The sequence below is a fragment of the Monosiga brevicollis genome, genomic scaffold (genome assembly GCF_000002865.3).
Source record: "Monosiga brevicollis MX1 MONBRscaffold_10 genomic scaffold, whole genome shotgun sequence".
NCBI lineage: Eukaryota > Choanoflagellata > Craspedida > Salpingoecidae > Monosiga > Monosiga brevicollis.
The window spans coordinates 73,477-83,777 of record NW_001865047.1 but is presented as its reverse complement, the minus strand read 5'-3'; the positions used below and the strand labels follow the sequence as shown (position 1 = coordinate 83,777).

Genomic DNA, 10,301 nt, shown 5'->3' with positions numbered 1-10,301 from the left:
ACGCCTCTGGTCTCACGCCCAAAACTTTTTTTTCCGCTCTGCCTCGGTCACATGACGCTACACTCGCCTATGCGCCATCCAGGCTTTACCGAGTTCAAGGACGTGGCCGTCAAGTTTCTTGGTACCAAGGTCGTGGATGAGGAGGCATCTGAGCAACAATCCTGGGTCGCCGACTTTTTGCTTGAGAAGAGCCGCAAAAAGGAGGATCGCCAAGGTTTCTCCAAAGACCTTCACCTCACCCTTGCTCCCAAGGACGGGGTCTTGCGGGCTGCGCCTCGGGGTGGAGGCCAAGCTCTGGCCATCCCCCTTGCCGACATTTCCAGCATTGCCGTTATTGGCGCCAAGTTTGCCTTTATCGTCTCCAGTCAGCCAGTCCGCGGCCCACACTCGCCAAGACCCAGCAACCATGGTCCCTCCACTTCTTCCCCGGCTAACACCAACATTGCCTACGCCTTTCACTTCAAACGCAAGCCCGATGCATCCCCCTTTATCAATGCCCTCGAACGCGCCACCCGCCTTGACCCCAGCCAGACAGACATTCAGACCTTTCACGGTCGCACCATGTCCTTCACCAGGTGCGTTTTCACTTGCACCATGCACCATTGTACCGGATTCGGTTTCCCTGTACCAAGTCCAGCCAATACAATTTTGGCTTGCTTGGTGGGGCGGCCAGTCTGTCTTTTTTTTTTTTTTTTTTTTTTTTTCTTTCCGTCCCGTTGCTTGCACCCAGCTGGTCTTGTTTGGGTCTCTGCTCGGCTCACGCTCTTGCTCTTGCTCTTGCTCTTGTTCTTGCTCGATCCTATCGCAATAACCTCGCGTACTACTCTGCTGCTCGCTCATGGCCCGTCAGCCAAGCGACGGCCAATCCCGCTTCACCGCAACAGGCGCCGCGCTTGCAGCGCCAGCTTAGCGAAATCGAACGCCGAGGTTCGGCACAAGCCCGCGCCACAGAGAGCACTGTAGCTGAGCTGCGCTCTCAGTTGGTCGAGGAGCGCCGCAAGGCTGCCAACATGGAGATTGGCAAGCTCACGGCCGAAGTGGCTCACGGTCAAGCCCAGAAGGAGCTCGAGCAATGCAAGGGCCAAATGGAACAGATGAGAAAGCAAATGGCCCTCACCGCTTCTGACCTGGCTGCCGAGTACAGTCAGCTCCAGGCGACCCGGGACACCAACGCTTTACTCGACGAGCTGGAGACGATCAAATTTGCTCTCCAAGCCATGGACGAAATTGCTGTCCAATCTGCCCCGGGCAAGGTCCTTTCCCTGTGGGACCGCGTCGCTGCCCTGGCCGAGAGCACCACCGATGGCACGCAGGACGAAATTCAGGAGAATAGTCTGGCTGAAATCAACGGCGACGCACAGTCCAGCGCCAGCGCCAACGCCACAGACCCCGATTCACCCGCCAAACCGCGCATGTCTACCGCCAGCGGAGCCCCTGCCCACCGACGCCGCTCTTCCAAGGTTTGTTCGATGCCACCACCACGTTCCATCGCACCGCCCCTGGATCCCTGGTGTTATCGTTTCCCCTCATGATCCTTTTCGATGGTGGTCAGCGATCGGAGGATACGGCGGCATCCTCGGCCAGCTTGCGCCTGATGCACATGATTGAGACGGCCTCGTCTGCCGCCCTGAATGCCGATGCGCCCACGAACAACAGCCAACGCGATCTATCTCAACGCGCCCTATCAGAGCTCTCTGTACCCGAACTCGTGGCGCTTGTGCAAGACTTTGCTCGCCAGCTCGATGCTACACAGCGTCATGCCACTCATCAAGAATCACTGGTGCAGTCTCTCGAGGCGCAGTTGCGTGCCAGTCGCCGCGAGCTCAGCACCGTCAAGGCCGAGGTTGAGGCCGAGCGTGAAGGTTACGAAGTCGAGAAGCAGCTCATGGCTGATACCATTGCCAACCTGCGGGGCCGTTCTCGTGAAAATGGACTTGAACTGCGCTCTGATTCCATGTCGGGTTCGGTGGTTCGGCGTGCCTCAGGCCTTTCCAACCACGCCAACATGGAGACTATGGACGTGGTCAATGAAGTTACCCTGAAACCGGCGCAAGCCACTCACAGTGTCCCCGTGGTTGACGCGCCCCGATCATCCACTGAAGTTCATGCAACAACTCAGCAACAGGTCAGTTCCAATGTCATCGAGGACAGTACACCCACCCTGGTCGCTCAGTCGGCATCGGCCGACCTGACTACCTTTACAGTGGTGCTGCACAAGAACGGCCAGCGCCTCGGGATCAGCGTAGCTGGCGGCGTGGACGAGCCCACGGATGGCACCGACACGCGCCTCTACATTACCGAGGTTATCGACGGAGGGGTGGCGGCCAGTGACGGTCGCTTGCAGGCTGGCGACTCCATCCTTGCTGTGCAAGGCGCCTCCACGGAGGACATTACGCACGCTCGCGCCGTCGAGCTCCTATCCAACGCCGGTGATCCCATCACCTTGCTGATTGGGCGACAGGCCGCAGTCGAGGCCGGTGCCCCCACTACTGCGCGCCCTGAAGCCGAACACGACCAAGCACAGCAACCTCAACTCCTGGAAATCGCCTTTCCCAAGGGCCCTTCTGGCCTCGGCTTTAGCATTGCAGGCGGAACCGATATCCCCATTGAGGAGGATGATGTTGCCGTTTACGTCACGGCCGTGTTGGAAAATGGGTCGGCAGCTGCTGATGGGCGCCTGCAAATGGGCGACAAGCTCATTTCGGTCAACGGTCATTCCATGTGGAACATCACCCATGGCGAAGCCGTGCGCATCCTCCAAGGCGTCACAGAGCGCTGCGAGCTGGTGGTTGAGCGTGGCCTCGACGACGATGATTCCGTTTCGCCAGACAGTTGGCAGCTTGTTCATGTCACGCTGGCGCGGGGTCCCGAAGGCTTTGGCTTCAGCATTGCCGGAGGCACCGAGGATCCCGTCATGGAGGGTGATGTCGGGCTCTACGTCAGCTCCCTCGTGGAAAATGGGGCAGCCGCTGCCGACGGTCGGTTGCAGCAAGGTGATCGCCTGTTGAAGATCAACGGCGTTGACGTGGAGGCGGTTCCCCGTCAGGTGGCTGTGGATGCGCTGCGCCTCAACATGGCCAGCGCTGACCTCGTCTTGCTGCGCAATGCGGCACTCGAGGAGGTCGTGGAGATTGAATTTGCCAAGGGCCCCGGCGGTCTCGGCTTTAGCATTGCCGGTGGCCTCGACGACCCCTCGGACCCTTCGGACCCCGGCATTTACGTCATTCAGGTGCGCTGAACGAACCGGGTTTTTTGATGAAGAACTTTGAGGTGGATGCCTGGGTGTATGAATCATGAAGGGTTGGGCATAAGTTTGGGAATGATGGGGACCAAGCGTGGCAGATTTATCAACCACCTCAGGAGTCACACCTGCACGTGGTCACCAGCGGCGTTGTTCGATCATCCACTCATGTAACTTGTGTGTGCGTGTGATAGGTGATTCCGGGTGGTTCGGCTGATCGTGATGGCCGTCTTCGTCGTGGTGACAAGGTCAGCCGCGCAGTCATCGAGACTTGTTGCTTCTCTCTCTCTCTCTCTCTCTCTCTCTCTCTTTTTTTTTTTTTTTAATATCCTCCTACCAGCAATGACATGTGCAAGGCTGGCCCGCTCGACCTTTTCTCATTTTGGAGGCTTTGCCGCGCACGAATTTCAGATCTTGGACGTGAATGGTCAAGATTTGGAAAATGTGACACACGAGCAAGCTGTCCACGTGCTTCAATCGTGTGGCGCCAGCATCAAGATGGTGGTGTCGCGCATGACGGACGACATAGCGTCTCAACAAGATATGGAGGAGAACATTCTCGTCATCACTCTGGACAAGTCGCCAGAGAAGGGCCTCGGTTTTTTCATCGCCGGTGGCACGGACGATTGCATCGAGCCGGGAGACGAGGGCATTTATATCAGCGACATCACCGTGGACGGTCCTGCTGGCATTGATGGGCGCATTCAGTTTGGCGACCAGGTCAGTTCTTGGGGGTTCAGGCCCATTGCACCACGTTTTGGCGAACATATTTTCCTGACTACACAATCATGAATGCCTGACCAACGTGGGGTGGTACCTTGTTTTGTGCCTAGTTGCTGGAAGTGAACGGTCGTAGCCTAACAGGCCTGACCCATGGCGAGGTGGTGGATGTGCTGCGCGCGTGTGCCGGCAGCGTGACGCTCAAGTTGGCTCGTCTGCCAGCCAACGACGAGGCCCCCGAGCAGCTTCTGCAAATTGACCTGGAAACCAACTTCCAGGGCCTCGGCTTTAGCATCGTGGGTGGCGTGGACCAGCCGGTTGAGGAAGGTGATGACGGTGTGTACATCACCTCAATTTTGGACGACGGCACAGCTCAGAAGGATGGTCGTCTCCAGCTCGGGGACAAGGTGTGTTGGCTGATTACCTTGAGAATTATTTCTACGTTTCCCTGCTCTCATACTTTTGTCAAAAGATCCAACGTGTTGCTCACACAAATTGGTCACCATATCACTTTGTTGCGACCTTGTGGTCACCGTCATCATTGCTTAGATTGTGGAGGTGAATGGACATGAGCTGAGTGGACTTCAGCACCATGAAATCGTCAATCTCCTGCAGGCTTCTGGCAACGTCTGCCACCTTACCGTCAGTCGCGTCGTCGAGAGCGTTGAGGTGGCATAGATTGCTTCGCTGCGAATGCGCTCCCGTTGGGAGTGCTTGCTTGTCTTCTCCTTTGTGCGCGCGCTATGGTTGGTCATGCTGTTTGCAACGCGTTCTTGTGCCGTTTCCAATCCCCAAACCCTTTCTTAAAAAAAAAAAAAAGTTCGCGGTGGTTTGACTCTCTTTGCAATACCCCATGTGACAGGAGCAATTATTTGTGGTGGATCATGATGGAAAAGAACCAAAAGATATTTGTGCATGCAAAGCAAATGGGAAAATGAAGGAGTGTAAAGTGAAGGAGAAAAAAGGGTGGCAAGTCTGTGAGAATGCATCCATTTCAAGGCATCGCACCACGTCCTGGTAACATGAAACCCCGACCATAGACACACGGGCCCGTAAGCCAACCATTTACTTCTTCTTCTCGGCGTTGACGGCCTCGGAGATGAGCTCCTGCTGGCGCTTCTGGACGCGGTCGGCACGACGTTCGCGAGCAGCACGAACGCGCTGGCGGCGAGCCTCGGCCTGGTCGGAGAGGAGCTTCTTACGAGAGTCCTCAGCCTTGCGCTTGTGGATGTACTCCATCAGGACACGCTTGTTCTTGAAAACGTTACCCTTGCTGCGCATGTACAGCTCGTGGTAGAGGTGGTTGTCAATCTTCTTCGTGGCACGGTACTTGCGGAGAAGACGACGAAGGACGCGCTGGCGGCGCATCCAGAGCACCTTCACGGGCATACGCGCGTTGGCGGTACCCTTGCGCTTACCATGGCCGGTGTGACGACCCTTGCGCACGGCAGCGGCGTGACGGAGCGCACGCGAGCGCGAGTGCACGACCTGAGGCTGACGGATGATGTAGCCATCCGCGATCAGCTTCTTGACTTGCTGACGGCTGTTGGCGTGCGAGATGTCCTGGGTCTCGTTGGGGTCAAGCCAAATCTTACGCTTGCCGCACTTGAGGACGCTAGCGGCCAAGCGCTACACGATTGAAAATGCAAAAAACAAAAAAATCCAAACCACATGAGCATGCAGGTGACACCCAACAATGTTTGCCACTCGATCTGCACAGGCTAGACAAGGCAGTCCCCAATTAACAGAAGTTGGCAAAAAGCAACAAAAGCTACACACCTTCTGAAGGCGCAGCACAACCATCTAAAACAGTTGAAGATCATGAACCGCACGTTATCGCAATCAACCGACCGCACGACATACGAGAGGAAGCGCACAGAGTGAAAGAGCCAGGTGAGCAAGCCGGGGTTGCGATGCAAAGCCATGTGACCAGATGATGTGACCAGATGCTAGTCCACACGCGTTTGTACAAGAAAGAAACATCTGACGGCTGCCATGTATGAGTATGTGTGTTGTTTGACCATCAATGTTGCCGACGCTGCGTCAAGACAGGCGGGAGAGTAGGAAGAGGGATGCCTGGCAAAGCCGAGCCTTCACAAGGTTGGATGCACAGGCTCGTGGTCGAGTTGGCTCGAGCAAGCACGACCCCGCGGACCCGTTTGCCCCGACCCAGCTACCCATGATCACGTTTCCATCATCCTCAGCATACACCACAGGTCAAGAGGCATGAACATGCACGGTTGGCCCATGATTGCCCTGGCCGAAACGAGCTCACGACGCCAACAGCACACGAGCTCGGCTCGAGGCGCCGGTCATCGCAAGTCGTAAGCGGTGCGCCCAACGCAGCGTCGACAATGATCAAGCTCCCTCTTCATCATGGATAGTAATGTGTGGATGGAAACGTATCTCCTTGAATCATCTTCCAAGCACACCCTGGCTGCCCTTTTGGAATCACACGGGCTGCCGCTCGACGCAACAGCCAGCGAGAGCGAGCGGCGCGACAGAGAGAGAGAGAGAGGGAGAGCGACGCGCGTACCGTGACGGTCGGCTCGTGGACAAAAAGTGAATCAGATGGGAAAGATTTTTGTGGTTATGCGCTATTCAAATTCAACGGGGGTCAAAACATAGCAAAAATATATTTCAAGACCCACGCGTGTTTCTCTGAGCATGTTTTCCATCCACGACAACTTTTGGAAGGTTCAGCGGGCACGAGTCTCCTTGAAGTTTTCCAGTCTCGACCGGGATTGAGGTGATGAGTTGCTGTTTTGGTCAACGCAGCGACCTATGCCTCGCCGATGAGTGGGTGTGTGTGTGTGTGTGTGGCCAGGATCCTGGCCCATGTGCAGATGATCCTCTTGGGAGTGGGGTGTTTGGGCAAGGCACCCAGCAAAGTCGGCTACTATTGTGAAGTGGAACGTTGGGGATGCCGAGAACACGTCAATTCGCCACCTCCACTCAAGGTGGCGTTCCATGAGCCCAGAAGGGGACCAGGCGAGACCGGGCCTCGCGCTCCTCAGACACCAGACTGCTCGGAACGGCAGGGTGTCATGGACATGGGCGCTCACTTGCTGAGGTGCTCCAGGGCCGCTGATGCAAAGTCCTCGCTTGCGTCAACCGTGACCCAATGTCCTGTGTTGAACTCACGCACCTACAGCCAGTTTCCCCCCGATACAAGTATAAGGGCCGCAAAAGAAGCCGGGGCCCAGGTTGCGGATGCAGAATGGACCCACCTCGCAATCGGCTTGCTCTTGGACAAGACGAATCCACTTGGGGGCGTGAAAATGGAAGGGCTGTGCGAGGCAGGCAAAGCGTCACACCAGCCAAGCCGGTGAACGAGAGCGCGTGGTTGTTGCAGGGGACGCACACAAACAAAAGACTCTTCATGTGCATCGGCGCCGCAATGGGGGCATGCGAAGGAGCCCTTTGGAGACCCACCTTTTTGCCACCGTAGCAGTACAGGGTGGGATGACGTGCCAGGTCAAAGCTGCGCAACAGACCCGGCAAAGGGCCACCAAAGAGAATCCCCTTCCAAGCATAGTAGTAGGGGAAATCAATCAGGCCCGTTTGCCAGGAACCTTGATGGGGAGCCTTGACATAGGAGGCGCAGAGGCCCGTCATGACTTTGCTGATGGAGACGCCAAGAAGGGGCAGCTTGGACAGCAAAAATGCTGCTGTCAACCACCATTGATAGGCAAGCACGAAGAGGGCGGCGCGCGGTGGGGGTTGGCCAACAATGGCGCCGACGTCCACAGTCACAACTCGGCGCACCGAGTCGGAATACTTGCCAGCCAGTGAGTACGTGTAGACGGCACCCCAGTCATGGCCCACCACATCCACGGGTCCCTGAGCGATCTCGGGCCGCGAAATCAGCTCGTGGAGCGCGTCTGCCATCTGGGGACAGCAATCGGCGAGTAGACATGCAGATCGGACGTGAGGGCCCGAGGACACCTGCCAGAATTGCCTGAATGCTGCCAATACACACTGAGAGTGGGCATGCACCATCTCCAAACAGAGACCCCGCTCTGGACTCGGCCTACCTGGTCAAAGTCAAGGCCCCATGGCAGGGTAACGTGGCCGCTGGCGTTGGGGTAGTGAACGCGCACGCAATAATAGCCTTCAGATTCAAACTGAGCCACCATTGGATCCCACAAGCTGGCATTGTCGGGCCTAACGTCGTCCACCACCAATGTTGCCGCCGTCCCCATGGGGACACCGCGGTGAGTCCCGATGCCACGCCCCCTCACAGGACCAGACGCCTCACACACCCAGCCACGATCAACACTTCTCGCTCGTACAAAAAAAGACACTGGCAAAGGCCATGCATGCCATTACAAAGCCAGGCTGAAACCCACGTACCATCCATGCAGGAACAGCACGGTACGGCGATACTTGGCGCTGCCGACGGCCGGGCCTGAGGCCTCGTACTCCAATCGTGCCACCATGGTCGAGCGTGTCAAAATGACCACAGGTGTGGTGCTACGGGTAGCAAGGTGTGGTCCTGTAACTGCTGGCCCCGCATATGGAAGAGGCTGCTGGTGTGCGATTTCCGTTGTGCAAGTGTGGCTGAGCTGCCCATAAAATAATCTGACATTGACATTTAACAAACCATTGTCACTGTGTTCGCAAATTTCTTTTCGACGTGGCGAACACACACACACACACACACACACACACACACACACACACACACACACACACACACACACACACACACACACACACACACACACACACACACACACACTCGAACGGCAGCGTCGGATGGTACGGGTCGCAGGCGTGGGGGTGTCGGGTTGCAACGGGCCGTGCGTGGGTCCTGGTGGATTGGATTCAAGGAGCGAGTCTTTGGTGTGATTGCATTTCAGAGCCAAGGCGGTGAGTTTTGAATGTCTGCCGGGACTGACTTTGGCCTCAAATCACTGAGAAACGAGCGTGGTTTGCACGAGCAAGAAGTGGGCAGCGGCAGCGGTGGCAGCAGGACCTTGGAGGGGGAAGAAGGCTTGTGTTGATCAGGGCATGGCTTTTCCGGGTTGGGCCATGGTGTTGATGTGTTGTGCCTGCGTGGGATCTTGATCTTGTTGAAGCTACGACTGGTGACGACGAAGCCACCGCTCAAAGATTTTTTGTCAATGACCGCCCCTCGTTCATAGTTGGAGGTGACAACCGCACGCTCGCACGCCACACCAGTCACCATGCAGGACCGGAGTCGCGAGTTTCAGGCTACTGTCCAGGCTCTTCGTGCCAGCGTGGTTAGATCTATGCCACTCCGTGCTCCCGCCTGCCCATGCTCCAATCCCTCACTGCCTTGCTCGTTGGTACCCCATCCCAGGGTGGCCGTCAGGAGGAGCGACCAAAGACCCAGTTGTTCATCACAGCCAAGTGAGTGGATTGGCGCTTGAGTGGTTCTGTGCCCCACTACCGCTCACCGTCCTGACCTGGCCCCTTTCGGTGTGCAGCAACATCAACAAAGGCATCACAGAATGTCACAACAAACTGCACCAGCTCCAGCTCCGTGCGTTTCCTTCTGCTTGACCAGCCCGATTTGTGCAGCTTCTGCGATATCTCTCATCCTCCTCTCTGCGGACGATGTTGGTGCGTAACCACAGTATCTCAGAACAAGGGCATGTTTGGAGACCGGCCCGTAGAAATTCAAGAGCTCACCTCGATCATCAAAGAGGAGCTCGGGCAACTCAATTTGTGAGTCGCGGTGCTTCTGTCTTGGGCGGTCGGCCCGTTGTGTTGTGCCTGCCAGCAGCACATTCTGGTTTGAGGAAACCCTCGATTCCTTGACGTTGGACACGCCACCACCGTTCCGACTTTTCTCTAGGGCGGTTAAAAAGCTGCAGGAGCACGTCAAGAAGGAAAACAATCGCTGGAGCGAACACAAAAAGGTTGGCCATCTCAGTGCTCCGTCTCTTCTCCGATCGCCGCATCGCGATTCTCTTCTCAATTTTCTTTCCACCCCTCGCACGCATGGCGCAGGTGCACCACAACACCATCGTCACGTCGCTAAACAAGCGCCTCAAGTCAGCCACGGAAAAATTCAAAAAGACTCTTGAGGTGAGGTGGCTGCCGACCTCGCGTTGGGATGCCGCGCCCATGGCACAACTGTGTCCCGACTCGATGCTGATCAAGCCCCTTTGTCGTAGCAACGAACCGCCAATCTGAAAGCCGCCCGGCAACGCCGGTCAGAGTTCTCCGGCAAGGGCTTTGACGGTATGGGCGCCGGCGGCATGTCCGACATGCCCACGCTCATGAGCACGCAGCAGGCCATGCAGCAACACGGTGACAGCGCAGCGGGTGGCCCAGGCAATGGCAATGGTGACGTTGCCATCGATCT

The 10,301-nt window shown here is 56.7% G+C and overlaps 3 protein-coding genes across 3 annotated transcripts in view; 2 read left to right on the top strand and 1 right to left on the bottom strand.

Moving 5' to 3' along the window:
* Positions 1-4,766, top strand: part of MONBRDRAFT_32385 (uncharacterized protein) — a gene marked incomplete at its 5' end in the record, with an annotated part of 5,454 nt that extends 688 nt beyond the window's left edge. Inside the window, 7 exons of the mRNA XM_001745839.1 lie at positions 83-575; positions 851-1,460; positions 1,553-3,229; positions 3,436-3,489; positions 3,653-3,961; positions 4,075-4,368; positions 4,511-4,766. Coding sequence (XP_001745891.1) covers positions 83-575; positions 851-1,460; positions 1,553-3,229; positions 3,436-3,489; positions 3,653-3,961; positions 4,075-4,368; positions 4,511-4,639 — 3,566 coding nt within the window. The 3' untranslated portion in view covers positions 4,640-4,766. The remainder of the gene's footprint in view (positions 1-82; positions 576-850; positions 1,461-1,552; positions 3,230-3,435; positions 3,490-3,652; positions 3,962-4,074; positions 4,369-4,510) is intronic.
* A 169-nt stretch (positions 4,767-4,935) lies between these two features.
* MONBRDRAFT_32384 (uncharacterized protein) lies at positions 4,936-6,510 on the bottom strand. Its single transcript, XM_001745705.1, has 3 exons — positions 5,794-6,510; positions 5,741-5,764; positions 4,936-5,590 (listed from the first exon to the last, which is right to left on the bottom strand). Exons 1-3 carry the CDS (start codon positions 5,884-5,886, stop codon positions 5,027-5,029), a joined length of 681 nt encoding a protein of 226 aa, XP_001745757.1. The 5' UTR covers positions 5,887-6,510; the 3' UTR covers positions 4,936-5,026.
* A 2,216-nt stretch (positions 6,511-8,726) lies between these two features.
* Positions 8,727-10,301, top strand: part of MONBRDRAFT_37036 (uncharacterized protein) — a gene marked incomplete at its 3' end in the record, with an annotated part of 3,478 nt that continues 1,903 nt past the window's right edge. Inside the window, exons 1-8 of the mRNA XM_001745838.1 lie at positions 8,727-8,836; positions 9,112-9,210; positions 9,291-9,340; positions 9,418-9,473; positions 9,568-9,658; positions 9,789-9,852; positions 9,944-10,021; positions 10,111-10,282. Of these exons, the coding sequence (XP_001745890.1) occupies positions 9,154-9,210; positions 9,291-9,340; positions 9,418-9,473; positions 9,568-9,658; positions 9,789-9,852; positions 9,944-10,021; positions 10,111-10,282 (568 nt within the window). The 5' untranslated portion in view covers positions 8,727-8,836; positions 9,112-9,153. The remainder of the gene's footprint in view (positions 8,837-9,111; positions 9,211-9,290; positions 9,341-9,417; positions 9,474-9,567; positions 9,659-9,788; positions 9,853-9,943; positions 10,022-10,110; positions 10,283-10,301) is intronic.